Source organism: Cydia pomonella, chromosome 12 (genome assembly GCF_033807575.1).
Source record: "Cydia pomonella isolate Wapato2018A chromosome 12, ilCydPomo1, whole genome shotgun sequence".
Lineage (NCBI taxonomy): Eukaryota > Metazoa > Arthropoda > Insecta > Lepidoptera > Tortricidae > Cydia > Cydia pomonella.
Window position 1 is genome coordinate 177,399 of NC_084714.1, and position 20,605 is coordinate 198,003.

At 43.7% G+C, this 20,605-nt stretch overlaps 2 protein-coding genes across 3 annotated transcripts; both read left to right on the forward strand.

Moving 5' to 3' along the window:
- Positions 1-720: 720 nt before the first annotated feature.
- On the forward strand, positions 721-7,634 carry LOC133523195 (protein lifeguard 2-like). 2 transcript variants are annotated; one of them, XM_061858672.1, is made up of 5 exons: positions 721-923; positions 3,724-3,857; positions 4,568-4,696; positions 6,107-6,216; positions 6,821-7,634. In XM_061858672.1, exons 2-5 carry the CDS (start codon positions 3,744-3,746, stop codon positions 6,987-6,989), a joined length of 522 nt encoding a protein of 173 aa, XP_061714656.1. In that variant the 5' UTR covers positions 721-923; positions 3,724-3,743; the 3' UTR covers positions 6,990-7,634. The 2 variants fall into 2 exon arrangements, with proteins under 2 accessions (XP_061714656.1, XP_061714657.1); XM_061858673.1 differs by lacking the exon at positions 721-923 and adding an exon at positions 1,285-1,425.
- A 1-nt stretch (position 7,635) lies between these two features.
- Positions 7,636-18,915, forward strand: LOC133523196 (protein lifeguard 2-like). Its single transcript, XM_061858674.1, has 3 exons — positions 7,636-8,547; positions 11,331-11,460; positions 15,153-18,915. The coding sequence occupies exons 1-3, from the start codon at positions 8,521-8,523 to the stop codon at positions 15,368-15,370; spliced, it is 375 nt and encodes a 124-aa protein (XP_061714658.1). The 5' UTR covers positions 7,636-8,520; the 3' UTR covers positions 15,371-18,915.
- The last annotated feature ends 1,690 nt before the right edge of the window (positions 18,916-20,605 follow it).

Consider the following 20,605-nt stretch of genomic DNA (forward strand, 5'->3'; position numbering starts at 1 on the left):
AAGATTCTATTCCTTAACTCTACCTTCCATAGGCAACACCGAACGTGGTGGAACGGCAGGCTTTCTGCATCGGTACTTCACTCAGTTCATGTTTCAAAGTTGCCAGATTATCCCAAATATCATGGATTTCCGTCTCTGTTAATGCCGCACCGACCTTCTGTCTATCAAAAGGCATTTGAGTTATGTGCAAGGCGGTAAAAACTAAAAGCGTTATGTTTTATCGTAAAACCTCGCGGCATCAATTTTTCTAATACTCAACACTTAAAATTTATTTATTGCACTAAATACAACAACGGAAAGCTAATTACAAAGTAGGATAGTAGGTTTTCCAGAAGGGCTACAGTATAGGGGTTCTTCAAAAAAGGAGTGTACAGGATTTTAAAGGGTCGACGACACCTATGTAATATCTCTGGTAGTATAAAAAAAGTCAATCACGCTCTTGCAAGTCAAAATTAAAGAGCATATAATCACTACGTTTTAAAATTGGTCAAAATTGCCGAAAGTCGGTGGAAATGATAACGTCATATGGAGCACAAACTAGTTAGTTTCTACCCTTGACAAGTTCAGTAAAACCATAGAAATAGGATGTATGTTAGCGTTTTACTAGGTCTGACAGTAAAACAGATGACGTTTATATCAATCCACAAGGAAAATATCGTTACATTCCAAATTTGGTCGGTAAAGGGTTAAAGTTCGAAATTGAGGTTGCGCGCTGGCAACACTGCTCAGTTGTTCAGTCAGACAGTTGTGTTTTGTGAGTGTGTTACTGTTAATAGTGTTATTGCGTTTACCGGTAGGAGGTCTCCATTAGTGGGACCTCACTTTATTTGCATTTTTATTTAACTTCTTGTTATCAATTGGCATTTATTGTTACTTAAATTGTAATAAAATCTGCGATATTTGGACAGTGAATTATTGTACTGGTAAGCAGCAAGTTTATCTAATAAATGCCGAAACTTAACGAGGCGTCTCCTGCAGCCTGCAGCGCATAACGTTAATCTGATTAACTAGCTATTTATAAGTTTTTTTTGCTAGGTGCAGATATAAATTAGCGCAATTCTTTATTTGAATAGGAATAAAAGTTAGCGGGATCTTAATATAACTCGAACGGAGATTCTAAAGCGGTAATCTGTCTCCGATGTGATACTGTCTCGTGTCTTGCGTATTTACCTTGATTGTTTCGCACCCACCGCTGTGTGTTGCTACGAGTGCGAGAGAAAGGCAAGCAGGATAAAGTTCCAATGTTTTGGTTTTTCCCAACATTAAAATAAATCGACTTACGTAGTTCAATCTTTGCTGACTTCGCTCGGTGTTAGTGTTTACATTCTCGTCTGTTTTCGGCTTGTAATCGTGTGTTGTTATCGCTAACGAGAACAGGTCTTGATTTGCAAGTAGCAACTGGTGTCCTGCTGGACGAGTCTAAAGGTAGAACATGCCAAAATTTGGGCACATACAATTACAAATATTAAGGTCTATTGGAACGAAATATATTATGACCATAGTTGCAAAAATTATAGCTTATCATACTAACATTTCATTTCAACCTCAGGATTCGACATACCACAGACTGTGATGACTGATCACCAGGTCACTGGGCACTTTGCACAACATGATTACAGTCTGTCTGAGGAGCAGTCCCAGCTAGAGTTATTTGCAGATTAGTTGATAGTATTACTTCAAAAGGTTTCTTTTCCAATATTCATTGATGTGGACCAATCTTTTCCCATCCAGCTTAATTTAGAACTATCCTCAAAAAGTACCATTTTGGCATTACTGTCAGCATTTCTATCATGTTAATACCCCTTTGTCACTGTTATAGTGTAGTGACAACACAATCAATGTTACTGATATAGTAACTGTGAGCTGTGACTTCTTAGTAAATAGGTTTAAGTTGCTTTCACAAATGTTTATTGTAAGTATATATTTCTTTGGTCAATGTCCCTCCTGCGAGGTAAATAATGCCTGTGCTTGCAATAATCACAAGTCGCTGGCTAAACCCATAAATAATGAGGACACTACCATTATATTTATATTGCAATCTTCTGGAATGCATTAACAATTCATACAAGTAACAGTTTTTCTTCTGTGCATTGATTGAAGTTTGATTTTATAAAGGATCCATTGTCTAACACTTAACACACATGTTTAAAATTATCAAAAGTGTTGGGTACCCTACAAATTTATTTAGCACCACGCGCCACTGTTGAGAGGAGGCAAGCTCTTCATCTAACTTTTTGTCATTTACTTGTATTTTTCTGCTTTCTGGTTGTCTTTCGATTCATTACTGTATTTTCACCATTTCAAATACACAAAAACTTATATGTAGTTGGTATATTATTAAGATATTGATTTTGCTCCGTGATTGGCTCGAAATTCTTTATGTTGTCTTGTTTTTTGTCCCCAAGAAATATGATGGAGTATAGCATTTTGTATGGGATGATTTTTAGATTTTAATTTTTCTCAAGTAAAATATTAGCTACAGCTAAAAAGACATGCAATAGCACTTGACTCTTCATTTATTTAATAGAAGCTACCAATACAAGCGTGGGAGTGGTCGGAAACAAGATTGTTTAATGCTCATTATCATGAAAATTAATTAGAGAATGGACAATTATTGTGGTATTGCTCATTTTATAAGGTTTAAAATTTATACATCCATGACAAACATTATTTATTTAAGGCTTAAAGCCTTTTTTTTTCCTTAAATATTTTATGACAAGTTCTAACAGTATCATTTTTCTATTTTAAGGACCCCTGTCAGGTATAGGCCTCCTCCATATCTTTCCACCTTTCCCGGTCTTTAGCCTTCATTAGCCAGTTTTCTCCAGCTGTGGCTATAATATCTTTGGACCATCTTGTTGTGGGTTTTCCCTACTTCCTTTTGCCATGAGGTCCTGGCCACTTTGTGACTTTGTTGGTCCATCTGTCAATCTTCCTATGTGGCCGGTCCATCTCCATTTTTGTTTCAGCACAAACTCTAGTGCATCTATGATGTTTGCTTTGGATCAGATGTACTTGCTGTTAACCTTGTCCTTTAGTTTTATACTGAGAATGCTCCTCTTCATTACTCTTTGGCATGTTCTTATCTTTAATTGGTTCTTGTTTGTGTGCACCCAAGTTTGAGAACCGTATGTAAGGCATGGTAAGATGCATGTGTCCATTACTGTTTTCTTATGTTTGAGACTGTAGTTTCCTTTTAGAAGCTCTTTAAAACTCCAATACTTCCTCCAGCTGATATTGATTCTGCGGTCTATCTCCTGGCTGTTGCTGTCAGTGTCAAAGGATATCCTCTTGCCTAAGTATATGTAATGGTCTACAAATTCGAGTTCTTTGCCTTGTATGTGGGACAAACATTATTGCATAACCTTTAACCATTAATATTTGCTGGATGCCATGTAATGTTAGCTTGGCTCAAGTGAGGCTCTAGTCAAGGTGTGCCTTTTAAAATTGCCCTAGGGCATTTTGCAATTTTCAAAGTTTATACTTGCAGTTTAACCTCCAAGTCCGGTCTTAATTACATTACAACAATGTTACAAAAGCTTTCATCCAAATATTTTCTCTAACATTTATCATTTAGTTGCAAAAAAATTATAGATTTTTTTTACTGTTGTTTTTTTACTCTGTTTATGTCTGCAAAATATTTAAAAAAAAATATATATATATATAAAAAAATAAAAATTAAAACCTTAAATAAGATAATTAATATTTATTTTTGTATTTCAGAGCCAGTGTTGGGTGGCGAGATGGCTAAAGCAACAAGCAAGGAGCACCCGGAGGAGGACCTGTTCTTCCCGCCGGGGGCGCCGCCGCCTTACATCACCTCCCAGCACCAGCAGGGCTCCAGCGTCAACAACTCTGTGAGTATCTCACAACAACCTGCAGTTAGGCTGCAGCTGTGCAAGACCAGGGGATCAACGACATCCCGTCCGGGCGCTTGCCATCGTCCCGCACGACCTGGGATATATTCTAGTCTTAAGTATAATAAAATTACGGGTCAGTATCTGGACGGATTAATAAATTAATTAATTCACAATTAAGTTTGTAATTGCTGATATGTTTGTAAAATTCTATTTAGTAGTATAGTAATAGTAGGTGTAGGTACCTCAGTGCGCTATGATTAATAGATCGCCTCGACTGGCTAACAAATGCATTCGAGTGCGAAAAGTGAAGATTGGACAGGTTATTACGAAAACATATCTTTCGGCTTGCCCTGTTCCAAAACTCTAGGCACGCCACTGAGATTCAGCTTGCGTCATAATCAGGACACTAAAGATTTCAATTCTTTTCTCGACTTCGTCAATTTTTTTCTCTTCGACGATACAACAGGTTTTTGACGTATTTAAAATGATGAACAAAAAATCTTAATAATTGAACTCGCAGCCGAAGTTTTCTTAACATGCATGTAATACATCTGGAGCATCCATAGGCTACGGTGACCGCTTGCCACCAGGCGGGCCGTATGCTTGTTTGCCACCAACGTGATTTAAAAAAATATTTGACCAATCTTTGAGTCTGGATAAAAGATGTTGTCTTGTAAACAGGATTAAACAGAATGTTGTATGTGCAGGACACGGTGATCTCGTTCCCGGAGGTGGTGGTGAACAACCCCCCGGGCCACGAGGCGCCGGGCCCCGACTCGCTGGTGCGCAACTTCGACTTCACCGACAAGCAGATCCGCCGGGGCTTCATCAGGAAGGTACATGAATGTCACGGCCTCCGTGGACCTTATTCCCCGTAAAGCAGATCCGCCGGGGCTTCATCAGGAAGGTACATGAATGTCACGGCCTCCGTGGACCTTATTCCCCGTAAAGCAGATCCGCCGGGGCTTCATTGGGAGGGTGCGTCGACGTCACGCGGCCCACGTCAGCCCGCACGGACAGCTGCACTGCTGGTGCTCGTCATCGGCGGACGTTGGCTTTATGGTTTACGAACTGTCAGTCAACAAAGTGGGTCATGGTACAGTCAACGTCAAAGTTATGTTGACATTTTGCTCCTTGCTCGTTTGTAATAAGGCGAAAATGTTTATATGTGTAGATAAAATAAAGTATGTAACTGTACATAATTAGGTATTGAAACACTCTTGTGATGTGACTCGCTTCGTTCGTTTCTTAAACCCACACTCGTGTATTTTAATGCCTTTTATTATGGAACAGTCACATAAACTACTATTACAATCCTCTCAGTTTATTCTGTGACTATAATATTTATATGCAAACAATTTTTTCTTTTATTGATTAGTGAAACAAACAGCACAATATAATTCTTATAGCCTAAGAAAGGTATTTTAACACATTAGCCAAAACAGTTTCCACTGGAAGTTAATACATACATACAATTTTGCTCTGAGAATACAACATGCGATTAGACATGAAATATAAAGTCTATATAGGTGTAACACAATTAAGAGAAGAAATAGGTTCAACACATATTGCAAATAAATGTACTTAACTTAACCAAATAAAGAAATATTGTTTGCACTACTAACTGCATGGTAGAGATATAAAACTGTTGTAGATTTAATAATGTGATCATTTAGCTGGTGCTTTCATTGCAGAAACAAACTGACGAAAATTCAAATGAAATATATCCAGAGATGAATATTTTTTGTTATAAATATTACATGCTCTTACTAGAAACTTATTCTTAACATATCTTTTACGACTAAAAGGAATACAAAACAGATTAGTGGATCTAGTTCGAGAGCTTGGACAACGGAACGACACCTTCCCCACGAGATGTTGAGAATCGATAATATTATTCAACAATTTAAACAAAAATGTAACATCCCTTTTTTCTCTTCTTGTCTGGAGACTTTCAAGATGTTCGCAATTATAATCTTTGAATTTATATTTAAGGAAACGGGAAATTTCTTTTGTATGCGTTCTAAAGAATTTATATGTACCGAATAGAATGGATTCCATGAGGTGGATGCATACTCCAGATATTAAGATTGATATATTTGATATCCAGCGATACGAGGAACACCTTTCCTGCGGGCGCTAATGTACGGCCATGAAACATACTCGTACGGCGCGATTATTAGCCTTAGTTAAACTGTTTTTCCTACAATATTCGTTTATTTATGTTAGCCGCCGTCGTGTCGCAGGTGTACTGCATCATCATGGCGCAGCTGGCGGTGACGGCCGGGGTGGTGGCGTGGTTCATCTACGACGAGCGTCTGATGAGCGTGGTCGGGCAGAACCCGGGCGTCTTCTTGTGAGTAGCTACTTTTTTACATTTTCTATTGTACCATCAAAGGCATCAAATCAAACAAAATCAATAAATAATTATTTATAAAATTCGGCTATTAAGTAAATTAATTATTTATTAGGGATGGAGACTATGTATGTATATTCTATAAGGGATTGTTGTGTATTTCTGCATACAAATGAGTCCTACTTATATTGCCCGTCTTGATTAGTTTTCGATAAAAACTACGTGTTACAGTTACGTCTGAAAATATCGGTACGAAAAATGTGCCAAAAATTTGTATACACTACCTTAATATATGGGCAATAAAATCGTGTATACATATTTTTGGCACCTTTTTCGTATGGATATTTTCAGACATGACCGTACAAGATTTACACCAGCGATGGTTCATATTGTTTTTACATCAATGAGATGTTGAGAATGAGGGTTTTGACTCACTAGATGACGCTGGATTTTATCATTTCTAAATATGAACGTATTTTTGCAGCATATTTTTATATATTTTTAGCAACACACCTTTTATTTAGAAAAGCCATTCCACTCCATTCAACCATCGGGTTATTCAAAGACATATAAGTTGGTACTCATGTACATGTTTCCGTTATAGCGGCGTGTCGCTGGGCACGTACCTGACGACGGCGCTGTGCCTCATGTGCTGTGAGGGCCCGCGGAGACGCGTACCCTACAACTACCTGTTCCTGTTGCTGCTCACCCTGTCGCTGTCCGCCATCGTGGGCGTCATGTGCTCGCTGTACGACGTGCGGGAGGTGAGCTGACTCCTGTCTGCTGCTCGGGGCCGTGCCCTACAACTACCTGTTCCTGTTGCTGCTCACCCTGTCGCTGTCCGCCATCGTGGGCGTCATGTGCTCGCTGTACGACGTGCGGGAGGTGAGCTGACTCCTGTCTGCTGCTCGGGGCCGTGCCCTACAACTACCTGTTCCTGTTGCTGCTCACCCTGTCGCTGTCCGCCATCGTGGGCGTCATGTGCTCGCTGTACGACGTGCGGGAGGTGAGCTGACTCCTGTCTGCTGCTCGGGGCCGTGCCCTACAACTACCTGTTCCTGTTGCTGCTCACCCTGTCGCTGTCCGCCATCGTGGGCGTCATGTGCTCGCTGTACGACGTGCGGGAGGTGAGCTGACTCCTGTCTGCTGCTCGGGGCCGTGCCCTACAACTACCTGTTCCTGTTGCTGCTCACCCTGTCGCTGTCCGCCATCGTGGGCGTCATGTGCTCGCTGTACGACGTGCGGGAGGTGAGCTGACTCCTGTCTGCTGCTCGGGGCCGTGCCCTACAACTACCTGTTCCTGTTGCTGCTCACCCTGTCGCTGTCCGCCATCGTGGGCGTCATGTGCTCGCTGTACGACGTGCGGGAGGTGAGCTGACTCCTGTCTGCTGCTCGGGGCCGTGCCCTACAACTACCTGTTCCTGCTCACCCTGTCGCTGTCCGCCATCGTGGGCGTCATGTGCTCGCTGTACGACGTGCGGGAGGTGAGCTGACTCCTGTCTGCTGCTCGGGGCCGTGCCCTACAACTACCTGTTCCTGTTGCTGCTCACCCTGTCGCTGTCCGCCATCGTGGGCGTCATGTGCTCGCTGTACGACGTGCGGGAGGTGAGCTGACTCCTGTCTGCTGCTCGGGGCCGTGCCCTACAACTACCTGTTCCTGTTGCTGCTCACCCTGTCGCTGTCCGCCATCGTGGGCGTCATGTGCTCGCTGTACGACGTGCGGGAGGTGAGCTGACTCCTGTCTGCTGCTCGGGGCCGTGCCCTACAACTACCTGTTCCTGTTGCTGCTCACCCTGTCGCTGTCCGCCATCGTGGGCGTCATGTGCTCGCTGTACGACGTGCGGGAGGTGAGCTGACTCCTGTCTGCTGCTCGGGGCCGTGCCCTACAACTACCTGTTCCTGTTGCTGCTCACCCTGTCGCTGTCCGCCATCGTGGGCGTCATGTGCTCGCTGTACGACGTGCGGGAGGTGAGCTGACTCCTGTCTGCTGCTCGGGGCCGTGCCCTACAACTACCTGTTCCTGTTGCTGCTCACCCTGTCGCTGTCCGCCATCGTGGGCGTCATGTGCTCGCTGTACGACGTGCGGGAGGTGAGCTGACTCCTGTCTGCTGCTCGGGGCCGTGCCCTACAACTACCTGTTCCTGTTGCTGCTCACCCTGTCGCTGTCCGCCATCGTGGGCGTCATGTGCTCGCTGTACGACGTGCGGGAGGTGAGCTGACTCCTGTCTGCTGCTCGGGGCCGTGCCCTACAACTACCTGTTCCTGTTGCTGCTCACCCTGTCGCTGTCCGCCATCGTGGGCGTCATGTGCTCGCTGTACGACGTGCGGGAGGTGAGCTGACTCCTGTCTGCTGCTCGGGGCCGTGCCCTACAACTACCTGTTCCTGTTGCTGCTCACCCTGTCGCTGTCCGCCATCGTGGGCGTCATGTGCTCGCTGTACGACGTGCGGGAGTATAGGGTTGTTGCATAAATATTTTCCCACTTTGAAGTAAAACTTTTTTTTTTTAAATATTTATTTATTGAAACAATCAATCGATAATATAATCACCATGAACATGTAACCATCTGCTAGGCAAAATTTCAATACCCTTGGCCCAGAATGATAGTGACTGAGAGGCAAAGAAGTTGGCAAGGTAATGTTTTATGTCGCCAGAATTTTCGTCTTTTTTTTACGAAGATGCTGTTTCAAAGCCCGAAAAAGATGATAGTCTGCTAGATCAGGGCTATAAGGTGGGTGAGGTATTGCTGTCCAACCGAGCTCCTCTAGAAATTTACAGGTTATTTTCGCCGTATGTGGTCGTGCATTATCATGAAGTAAGTAAGTAAGTAAGTAAGTAAGTAAATATTCTTTATTGCACCAACAATTATACATTTTACATACATGTAAAACTACAAATGAATTTTAAAGGAAAATAGAACCAGGTAACAACAGGCGGTCTTATCGCTAAAAATACTAATGATACTTTAAGACGTTTTGGCCTTCTTTCTCTAACAGCGTTCGCCAACTTTTGTAGTTGATTCACGTAGGCTTCGGCATTGGTAGTCTGATGGTCCTCCTATAACTTCCACAGTAATATTCCTTGCGAATCCCAGAAAACTGACAGGAGAAGTTTTTGGCCATACAGACTGCTTTTCGGCTGTGTTGGTGGCCGTGTATCGGAAGGCATCCAAAAGGCTTTTCGTGTAACGTTCTCGTACAAGACCCAGGACTCGTCTCCAATGATGATTGACTCCAGGTCATCCAAAATCCAAAATTTCTTTGAGGGCGCAGCAGCAGACTTTCACAAATGTTGACACGTAATGCACATTGAGCATCGGTCAAAGCATGAGGCGTCCATCTTGACAAAACTTTACGGTAACCCATCGACTGCAGATGGCGATCTATGTCACTGTAGTGATACTCGTAGTTCAGAGTTTTCTCTAAATCCCTGGTGGTGGAATCAGGATGCAACTCAAGCTCCAATGCTTCCACAGACTTGTGTCTCCTCCATTAAAGCGCTGTAACCAATTTCGTACTGTGCGATCGGTAGTAGTGTTTGGACCAAAAGCAGTGTTAATTGTATTTGCAGTTTCCCTCGAACTGATGGTTCCCAATTTGTGTTCATATAAGTAAATCGCTCGAAGATGTTGTTGGTCCATTTTTTCGAATTTAACTAAATTTCCGTAACAAGCCCGCTCTTATATACCCTACGTGAAAGATTCGAGAACATTCTACTACATACTAGATTTATTCTGGAATATTCCCGAGACTACTAAAAATATTAAGAACATTTTGAAGTTGGAAAAAAATTATGCAACAACCCAATAGCAAGGGCATATAGGGGCATGGCTAGCGGATCTCCTTGGGTAACGCCTTCTTTGCTATAAATTCTCATATCCGAGTTACAAATAACAAGCTCTGCGTGACTGCCCTACTTATCTTATAGGCATTATAAAGAAAGCGGGAACAGTGAGGCCAGTATATTCGTGCTTGCCAAAGGGCAGGGCTAATTGTCTATTGACGGCGTTAAAAGCATTATTTGCATCAACAAGAAGTAATCCCCAGTTTGAGCTGGGGTGGCATTATTTTTCGAATAGATCACTCATTGCATGTCTTGCACCTTCGATGCCGCTGCTTAATCCACTGCAATGTTGCAGGTTTGTGCATGCTGCGGTAACCTCGGAACCAGTGGCTTCAATCATACATTTAGATAGAATTCTCCGAAGGCATTCACCACGCCAGGGCATTTGTCCAGGGCTACAAGACTTGACATATGCGCTTGTATGTGGCTGTTTGGGAGTTTTCTATGTATTTAAGTATTTATACATATTTATATATTATATATATCGTTGTCTAAGTACCCTCAACACAAGCCTTACTGAGCTTACTGTGGGACTTAGTCAATTTGTGTAATAATGTCCTATAATATTTATTTATTTATGGTTAGATGAGTGATGGCAATCCTTAGGTGTAAGCTTGCTTCTCCAAAGCGTAATAGGCAATCTTTCCAGTTTTCAGATATTGTGCGTGTTGGCCCTCCTCCACCGTGTAATTTCCTGATGACTGATTCGACATGGTCACAGGTTATATCAACATCGAGTAGTGGAGGCATTTCAGAAAAGTTTTCGGGTAGTGTAAATAAGGATGGGTCTGGGGTAGTTGCGGTGGGATGTTTTTCTTCTAAGACGTCTTTGACCGTTTTTCCAGAAGTATCGAAGTTCCTGACCAGGTATACCTTTTGACTGAACAAATGTATATTTCTGTTCATCAAAATAGGAATATTTTTCAGATCAATTAAATCAGTGGTTCCTAACCTTTTCAGTCCTGTCACCCATATGACTAACTAGGGATCCTGATTTTACCCCTCCTTCCAGTCTTTCTTATAGGTCTAATCTTTAATTAAGCTTATTACCCCCGTGAAATACCAGTTTTACCCCCACGGGGGTAATTACCCCCAGGTTAGGAACCGCTGAATTAAATAATACCCTTTTTGAATATACCTATACCTACTTTCGTTTATTTATGAATATTGCGTTAATAAGCACTTAAGCATAAGAAGTAAAATAATGTAATCTAGGCGACGCAACTAGGCAGAAATGAAATGAAGTTTTCAAGTGAATGTATTATTTTGCAGGTGCTGATCGCGGGCGGCATCACGTTCGTGATCGTGCTGTCGCTGACGATCTTCGCGTTCCAGACCAAGATCGACTTCACCGTCATGAGCGGCTCCCTCCTCGTACTGTGCCTCGTGCTTCTGCTGTTCGGTGAGTACTCGATGAACAATGACGTTCCGGACCAAGATCGACTTCACCGTCATGAGCGGCTCCCTCCTCGTACTGTGCCTCGTGCTTCTGCTGTTCGGTGAGTACTCGATGAACAATGACGTTCCGGACCAAGATCGACTTCACCGTCATGAGCGGCTCCCTCCTCGTACTGTGCCTCGTGCTTCTGCTGTTCGGCGAGTCACTCACGCGTACTCGATGACTAATGACGTTCCGGACCAAGATCGACTTCACCGTCATGAGCGGCTCCCTCCTCGTACTGTGCCTCGTGCTTCTGCTGTTCGGTGAGTCACTCACGCGTACTCGATGACTAATGACGTTCCGGACCAAGATCGACTTCACCGTCATGAGCGGCTCCCTCCTCGTACTGTGCCTCGTGCTTCTGCTGTTCGGTGAGTCACTCACGCGTACTCGATGACTAATGACGTTCCGGACCAAGATCGACTTCACCGTCATGAGCGGCTCCCTCCTCGTACTGTGCCTCGTGCTTCTGCTGTTCGGTGAGTCACTCACGCGTACTCGATGACTAATGACGTTCCGGACCAAGATCGACTTCACCGTCATGAGCGGCTCCCTCCTCGTACTGTGCCTCGTGCTTCTGCTGTTCGGTGAGTCACTCACGCGTACTCGATGACTAATGACGTTCCGGACCAAGATCGACTTCACCGTCATGAGCGGCTCCCTCCTCGTACTGTGCCTCGTGCTTCTGCTGTTCGGTGAGTCACTCACGCGTACTCGATGACTAATGACGTTCCGGACCAAGATCGACTTCACCGTCATGAGCGGCTCCCTCCTCGTACTGTGCCTCGTGCTTCTGCTGTTCGGTGAGTACTCGATGAATAATGACGTTCCGGACCAAGATCGACTTCACCGTCATGAGCGGCTCCCTCCTCGTACTGTGCCTCGTGCTTCTGCTGTTCGGTGAGTACTCGATGAATAATGACGTTCCGGACCAAGATCGACTTCACCGTCATGAGCGGCTCCCTCCTCGTACTGTGCCTCGTGCTTCTGCTGTTCGGTGAGTACTCGATGAATAATGACGTTCCGGACCAAGATCGACTTCACCGTCATGAGCGGCTCCCTCCTCGTACTGTGCCTCGTGCTTCTGCTGTTCGGTGAGTCACTCACGCGTACTCGATGACTAATGACGTTCCGGACCAAGATCGACTTCACCGTCATGAGTGGCTCGCTCCTCGTACTGTGCCTCGTGCTTCTGCTGTTCGGTGAGTACTCGATGACTAATGACGTTCCGGACCAAGATCGACTTCACCGTCATGAGCGGCTCCCTCCTCGTACTGTGCCTCGTGCTTCTGCTGTTCGGTGAGTCACTCACGCGTACTCGATGACTAATGACGTTCCGGACCAAGATCGACTTCACCGTCATGAGCGGCTCCCTCCTCGTACTGTGCCTCGTGCTTCTGCTGTTCGGTGAGTACTCGATGAACAATGACGTTCCGGACCAAGATCGACTTCACCGTCATGAGCGGCTCCCTCCTCGTACTGTGCCTCGTGCTTCTGCTGTTCGGTGAGTCACTCACGCGTACTCGATGACTAATGACGTTCCGGACCAAGATCGACTTCACCGTCATGAGCGGCTCCCTCCTCGTACTGTGCCTCGTGCTTCTGCTGTTCGGTGAGTACTCGATGAACAATGACGTTCCGGACCAAGATCGACTTCACCGTCATGAGCGGCTCCCTCCTCGTACTGTGCCTCGTGCTTCTGCTGTTCGGCGAGTCACTCACGCGTACTCGATGACTAATGACGTTCCGGACCAAGATCGACTTCACCGTCATGAGCGGCTCCCTCCTCGTACTGTGCCTCGTGCTTCTGCTGTTCGGTGAGTCACTCACGCGTACTCGATGACTAATGACGTTCCGGACCAAGATCGACTTCACCGTCATGAGCGGCTCCCTCCTCGTACTGTGCCTCGTGCTTCTGCTGTTCGGTGAGTCACTCACGCGTACTCGATGACTAATGACGTTCCGGACCAAGATCGACTTCACCGTCATGAGCGGCTCCCTCCTCGTACTGTGCCTCGTGCTTCTGCTGTTCGGTGAGTCACTCACGCGTACTCGATGACTAATGACGTTCCGGACCAAGATCGACTTCACCGTCATGAGCGGCTCCCTCCTCGTACTGTGCCTCGTGCTTCTGCTGTTCGGTGAGTCACTCACGCGTACTCGATGACTAATGACGTTCCGGACCAAGATCGACTTCACCGTCATGAGCGGCTCCCTCCTCGTACTGTGCCTCGTGCTTCTGCTGTTCGGTGAGTCACTCACGCGTACTCGATGACTAATGACGTTCCGGACCAAGATCGACTTCACCGTCATGAGCGGCTCCCTCCTCGTACTGTGCCTCGTGCTTCTGCTGTTCGGTGAGTACTCGATGAATAATGACGTTCCGGACCAAGATCGACTTCACCGTCATGAGCGGCTCCCTCCTCGTACTGTGCCTCGTGCTTCTGCTGTTCGGTGAGTACTCGATGAATAATGACGTTCCGGACCAAGATCGACTTCACCGTCATGAGCGGCTCCCTCCTCGTACTGTGCCTCGTGCTTCTGCTGTTCGGTGAGTCACTCACGCGTACTCGATGACTAATGACGTTCCGGACCAAGATCGACTTCACCGTCATGAGTGGCTCGCTCCTCGTACTGTGCCTCGTGCTTCTGCTGTTCGGTGAGTACTCGATGACTAATGACGTTCCGGACCAAGATCGACTTCACCGTCATGAGCGGCTCCCTCCTCGTACTGTGCCTCGTGCTTCTGCTGTTCGGTGAGTCACTCACGCGTACTCGATGACTAATGACGTTCCGGACCAAGATCGACTTCACCGTCATGAGCGGCTCCCTCCTCGTACTGTGCCTCGTGCTTCTGCTGTTCGGTGAGTCACTCACGCGTACTCGATGACTAATGACGTTCCGGACCAAGATCGACTTCACCGTCATGAGTGGCTCGCTCCTCGTACTGTGCCTCGTGCTTCTGCTGTTCGGTGAGTACTCGATGACTAATGACGTTCCGGACCAAGATCGACTTCACCGTCATGAGCGGCTCCCTCCTCGTACTGTGCCTCGTGCTTCTGCTGTTCGGTGAGTCACTCACGCGTACTCGATGACTAATGACGTTCCGGACCAAGATCGACTTCACCGTCATGAGCGGCTCCCTCCTCGTACTGTGCCTCGTGCTTCTGCTGTTCGGTGAGGCCAATATAAAACTTTTTCAGACAACTCTGTTTTTTAATTTTTAACAAGCAGAAACGTCTGCGAACGATGCTAGTTTTGCTGTTCGTTTTTTTTTCAGACATACTTATTAAAAAAAAAAAAATTATTGTTATTTCGATAAGTTGTCGATAGAGTCATTTTAATAAATAAAAGAAACTAAACTAACTACATCATTTGGCGGATCGAATCCTTTTGAGTTGCGCTTAAAACATATTTAATAAGGGATTCGACTTGAGACTTGAAAGATACGGAAGTCTTGTGCGTTGTTGCGCTGGGTCTCCCTATTCAAATTCTAGCGGGTCTGGGGTATATTGTTTATTTGACAGTCGGCAGCTGCCAAACAGCACGAAAATGTCGGCCTCTCCACGAAAGTTGTTATGTTGAGCACGTCGTGCGCCGGCGAAAGTTGCCCCAGGACGGCACATAGCCAATATACAAGCGTCTCCCGGCAGGCATCCTGGCGGCCGTGACGCCGTACCCCGGCCTGCACCAGCTGTACTGCGCGCTGGGCGTGCTGGTGATGGGCGTGTTCCTGGTGTACGACACGCAGCTCATCGTGGGCGGCGGCCACCGCTACGCCTTCTCGCCCGAGGAGTACGTGTTCGCGGCGCTCGCGCTCTACCTCGACATCATGTACATCTTCATCCGCGTGCTGCGCCTGCTGCGCTAGGCGGCGCCTGCTACAGGGTGGGTAGACCCTACGAGCACCTCCTGCCATATTCAATGTTCGCTCACTCACGTATTTGTACTTGTACTGTTGCCGTATTTAAAAATCAGTTTCCTGCCCTTCCTTCCTTGGGTGAAAAATAAAAGTACCGGTTATTGATCGTTGTCGGTGATTGGTGCCCCTACGTTGCGTACGTCACTCAGACGCAGTCAGAAAGAAAGAGCTTCGCTCCGCGTAATCTGCTCTACCGACCTCCTGTAAACGCAGCACGTGTACCCCGCAAGAGTAAGAAGCGACAAGAGAGCTTGTAGACGGTTGTACCTGATATTGACGGTCTTCCTATCATTGAACTTACATACGACTTACTCGAAATTATGTCCCATAGCTCCTATATCAGCGGATTATGTCCCATAGCTCCTATATCAGCGGATTATGTCCCATAGCTCCTATATCAGCGGATTATGTCCCATAGCTCCTATATCAGCGGATTATGTCCCATAGCTCCTATATCAGCGGATTATGTCCCATAGCTCCTATATCAGCGGATTATGTCCCATAGCTCCTATATCAGCGGATTATGTCCCATAGCTCCTATATCAGCGGATTATGTCCCATAGCTCCTATATCAGCGGATTATGTCCCATAGCTCCTATATCAGCGGATTATGTCTCATAGCTCCTATATCAGCGGATTATGTGTCATAGCTCCTATATCAGCGGATTATGTCTCATAGCTCCTATATCAGCGGATTATGTCCCATAGCTCCTATATCAGCGGATTATGTCCCATAGCTCCTATATCAGCGGATTATGTCTCATAGCTCCTATATCAGCGGATTATGTGTCATAGCTCCTATATCAGCGGATTATGTCTCATAGCTCCTATATCAGCGGATTATGTGTCATAGCTCCTATATCAGCGGATTATGTCTCATAGCTCCTATATCAGCGGATTATGTCCCATAGCTCCTATATCAGCGGATTATGTCCCATAGCTCCTATATCAGCGAATTAAGATCTATTAGACATACTTTTGAGTACGTAAGATGTGTGCGCCATATGTTCGCAGTCGACTGTACGTCTAGTCAGTACAGTCACCTGCACGAGGAAGTGAGCAAACATGTGTAGCACGCTCTTATGACTCGACAGATTTGATCAAATTCCATATTTTTGTACATTTGAACACGACGAAAGTTGGAAGCTCAATGGACACGGACAGGGAACTCGTAACTCTGATAATCATTGTAGTCTAGTCCATCATAAGGCAACCTATTGGAAGCCAAGCCGAGCGTAATGTCGTTCACCGCTCCTTTTATATAATGTTAGTTTAAGAAGTTCAAGTTTTGGTGATCACTTTGAAGTTATGTATGTTTATGTTTAGATTTTTTCTTATGTTTATACATGTCTATGAAAGATGACTTAATATTTTGATTCCTATAATTAATAATTCTCGTAATTGATGGAATCGTTTTTGCGTAATTCTCCTCGTCAGTGAATGGATTCAAGTTCTGAATACTTATATATTATAGAACTACGTATAATATCGGGCCGAACAGTACCGCCGAGTTCAGAAACATCTTCGCGAGCCAACGTCCCATAAATATATTGACACGAGCTTGTTGTGAGTATCTTAGAGGCCGGTAAATATATTTTTGGAACATTGGCTTGTTAACATGTTTCTGAAATTTATAAATTTAGCGCGAGCCATTAATTGAATATTTTTATAGTTATAAGTCCTTAAATGAAAAAAAAAAACATTAATAATGCTAAAAAATTTGAACACATATGTAACATGTTTAGATTTAAGTGGAATAAAAAAAAAATAGACTAACACTCATTTACAGGCTAAAGCGCGCGGTTTTACGCAAAAGACGAAGCGGTATACGCATGCGATCACGAAATGTAGCGAAATTGACAATTAGCTTACCTCTGCGGTTACCGCGTAAAACAATAATTAGTGGGAATAACCCGACATGTGGGTAACTCACGGGCGCGGCGCACCCTGTCGTCGCCGGTGCGTTGGTGCTGTTTAAAAATAATCTCTATTTTGAGGTGCCCATTGATTTTTCGGCAAAAAATACGCCGATTCTTGATTCTCCGACAACGATTCGCAAACGGGTTCTTTGGCCGAGTAACGATTGCCAGAATGTCATTACGCATAATAGTCGTTTGCACGAGTAGTCAATACGCAAAACATTGATACGCTTATTTACTTTTCGTAGAATAATCATTTAGTAACTCTCACAATTACCTGAGAAACTTTTGGTCGAAACACAATAGGTCGAATAATCATTTGGCATTAATATTGATTAGCAAAACTTCCCTCTTATTTATGGCTAGACTAGGACATGAGTAACCTACACAACAACTTTTAGTTGGAGTCGGATAAACATGGTTTTGATACATTTCATTATATACTTATTTTCACTAGCACAAATGACCATAAAATCTTATGCCTTGAAACGAGCAATTCTTGTATATATATTTATACATTTCGGGGATCTCGGATTTGCTATATGGGGGTTTTCGGGGGGCGAAAAATCGATCTAGCTAGGTCGTATCTCTGGAAAAACAGGCATATTTGAGTTTTATACATTTTTCGAGCAAGGCACGGACTCCCAGATATTAAAACCCTATATTGCAAAGTACGATGGCTCATACAGGTAACTGTCCATCAGTGGACCTTATTACAAAAGGCATAAGGTCAACCGGTGGACAGTTATGAGTGTTACTGTTTGTACAATACCTTTGCTTTTGTTCATATTTAAGTAAAAAATTGATTCAAACCTAAACTGAGCTTAACGCATATACTTAAAAAAGGATAATATTTCATTTCATCATTTTTGAAGTCGGTTTCCTTTTTTTTAAATATATTTCTAAAATAACGATGTGTACAATGTGAAACGTTAATCGACTAAACATTCCTTAAACGAAAAGATTACTCTGCCAAATAAAAATCGTCCAATAATAGTTCTGCTAATTTACACAGAAGCGAACTGAACTGTGTGTGAACCAAGAGCCTGCGTAACGTTAATCGACCAAAGTTACTTCTACAAATGAATCACTCTGCGAAACGATATTCGGCGAATCGTTGTCTGCGAATCGATAATCTGCGAATTAATTTTCGGAGAATCATTAGGTACCCCTATTTTGATATGTGCACTTATGTTTGCATGAAAACGCATTTAATATAATTATTAATTATGTTTAAAAATTGCTTTTAAGTTGTTTATGGTTCTTTTATTTTGTGTATTTTCTTAGACAAGATGGAAATAGAAAACTTTTTCAACGTTCTATATGGTATAAAGTTATCTGTGGGAAAGAAGTTTAGGTATATTTGGTTAGATACGTACTAGTGATTATACGCTCTTTGGTACCTACTATATAATTGTAACTGGAGATTGCATTCGTGCGAATACTCCTCAAACAGACGGAGGCATCTGTCCGGAGAAGACGTGGCCGTACATTCATAAGTCTTTGTTTTGTAATGGACGTATGGTATTTGTATCCAATGTTTAAAATATACAGACACCATTTTTTGTATACAAATCTTGTCGTTTTATTTTTTGCCTTAGCCTTAACTTAAGAAAAACATGAAGACAGTGAGACCAAGATAAGTTCGCAGCGGTTTTGACAGCTCAGAAAGTGTAAGTGTTATTTGAAACGTCAAACTATCTATATAAAAATCGTTGCCAACTTAGCTTGGTCTGACTTTACCAGACACGTTTAACTTTTCGAACGCCAAGAATACCTAAAGTTTTCGTAACTGGTCGTGCCCACAGCGCCAACGACAACTGTAGGTATCATGGCGGACGCTGCCAAAGTAACCTTCACATTTTCGCGTAAGGTTTACATTAGCTCGCTTGATCCCGGGAGCTTGGCGTGTGAGTGATGTTTGTGTTTACGGGAAAAAGCGTTCAAAGCGTAAATAATACACAAGATGTGGTCGTCTATGGCGCGGCACGCGGCACGGCACACTGCATCCGATTCGCGGGTACCTAATGCTTTCCGACAATTAATTCGCAGACAACGATTCGCCGAACATCGTTTCGCAGAATGATTTATTTGTAGATGTAACGTTTGGTCGACAACGTTACGCAGACTCCTGGTTCACATACAGTTAAGTTCGCTCCTGTGTAAATTAGCAGAACTATTATTGGACGATTTTCATTTGGCAGAGTAATCTTTACGTTTAAGGAATGTTTAGTCGAATACCGATTCACATTTTATACATCGTTATTTTCGAAATAAAGTCTTTTTATAAAATAACTGACTTCAGAAAGGATGAAATAAAATATTATCCTTTTTTAAGTAGGTATATGCGTTAAGCATAGTTTAGGTTCAATTTTTAACTTAAATATGAACAAAAGCATAGGTATTGTACAAACAGCAACACTCTTAACTGTCCACCGATGGACCTTATGCCTTTTTTTAAATACTACGTCGGTGGCAAACAAGCATACGGCCCACCTGATGGTAAGCAGTATCCGTAGCCTATGTACGCCTGTAACTCCAGAGGAGTTACATGCGCGTTGCCGACCCTAACGCCCTCCCGCCCCTCGTTGAGCTAATAAATGCCTTTTGTAATAAGGTCCACCGATGGACAGTTAACAGTGTGGGCCATCGTACCTATGCAATATAGGTTTTTAATATCTGGGAGGCTCGGTAGCCTTGCTGGGAAAATGTATAAAAATCAAAAATGCGTGTTTTCCCAGAGATACGACCTAGATATGTATTAACTCATACTAAACACTAATCAATATGTAAACAGGCCCTAAGGCAAGTGTACACGCTCGTAAGAGCCTTATAAGATGAAAATTAAATATTGATTATATCCGAAATGGAACTAATTAGAATACCGGTGTCTTTGAGAACACTTACTTAATTTAAGCTCAGGGATATGCCCTTGAAATTAAAGGAAATAAACAAAAACACAGTGTATAAGTAGTATGTATAGTATGTGTGTTTGTGTTTAATAGTCTCCATATTGTGCTCCTTGCGCTACCTGTTGACTTTTGTATTAGTTCTACATTTCCTGCTAACTAAAGGCTGTCTGGAAGAGATCGCTTTTTAGCGATAAGACCGCCTGTTGCCACCTGGTTCTATTTTCCTTTAAAATTTATTTATAGTTTTAGGTACCTACATGTATGTAAAATGTATAATTGTTGGTGCAATAAAGAATATTTACTTTTTACCTTTTTATAAAATGTATTTTACCCAATTATGGTTTCGTAATAAA

Bases quoted from the DNA above. Each gene is read 5' to 3' on its own strand.
- LOC133523196 (XM_061858674.1), top strand. From the start codon at position 8,521: ATGTGCTCGCTGTACGACGTGCGGGAG. The intron at 8,548-11,330 runs GTGAGCTGACTC...ATTATTTTGCAG, and splicing joins CGCTGTACGACGTGCGGGAG to GTGCTGATCGCGGGCGGCAT. The intron at 11,461-15,152 runs GTGAGTACTCGA...GTCTCCCGGCAG, and splicing joins CCTCGTGCTTCTGCTGTTCG to GCATCCTGGCGGCCGTGACG.
- LOC133523195 (XM_061858672.1), top strand. From the start codon at position 3,744: ATGGCTAAAGCAACAAGCAAGGAGCACCCGGAGGAGGACCTGTTCTTC. The intron at 3,858-4,567 runs GTGAGTATCTCA...TTGTATGTGCAG, and splicing joins GCTCCAGCGTCAACAACTCT to GACACGGTGATCTCGTTCCC. The intron at 6,217-6,820 runs GTGAGTAGCTAC...TTTCCGTTATAG, and splicing joins CAGAACCCGGGCGTCTTCTT to CGGCGTGTCGCTGGGCACGT.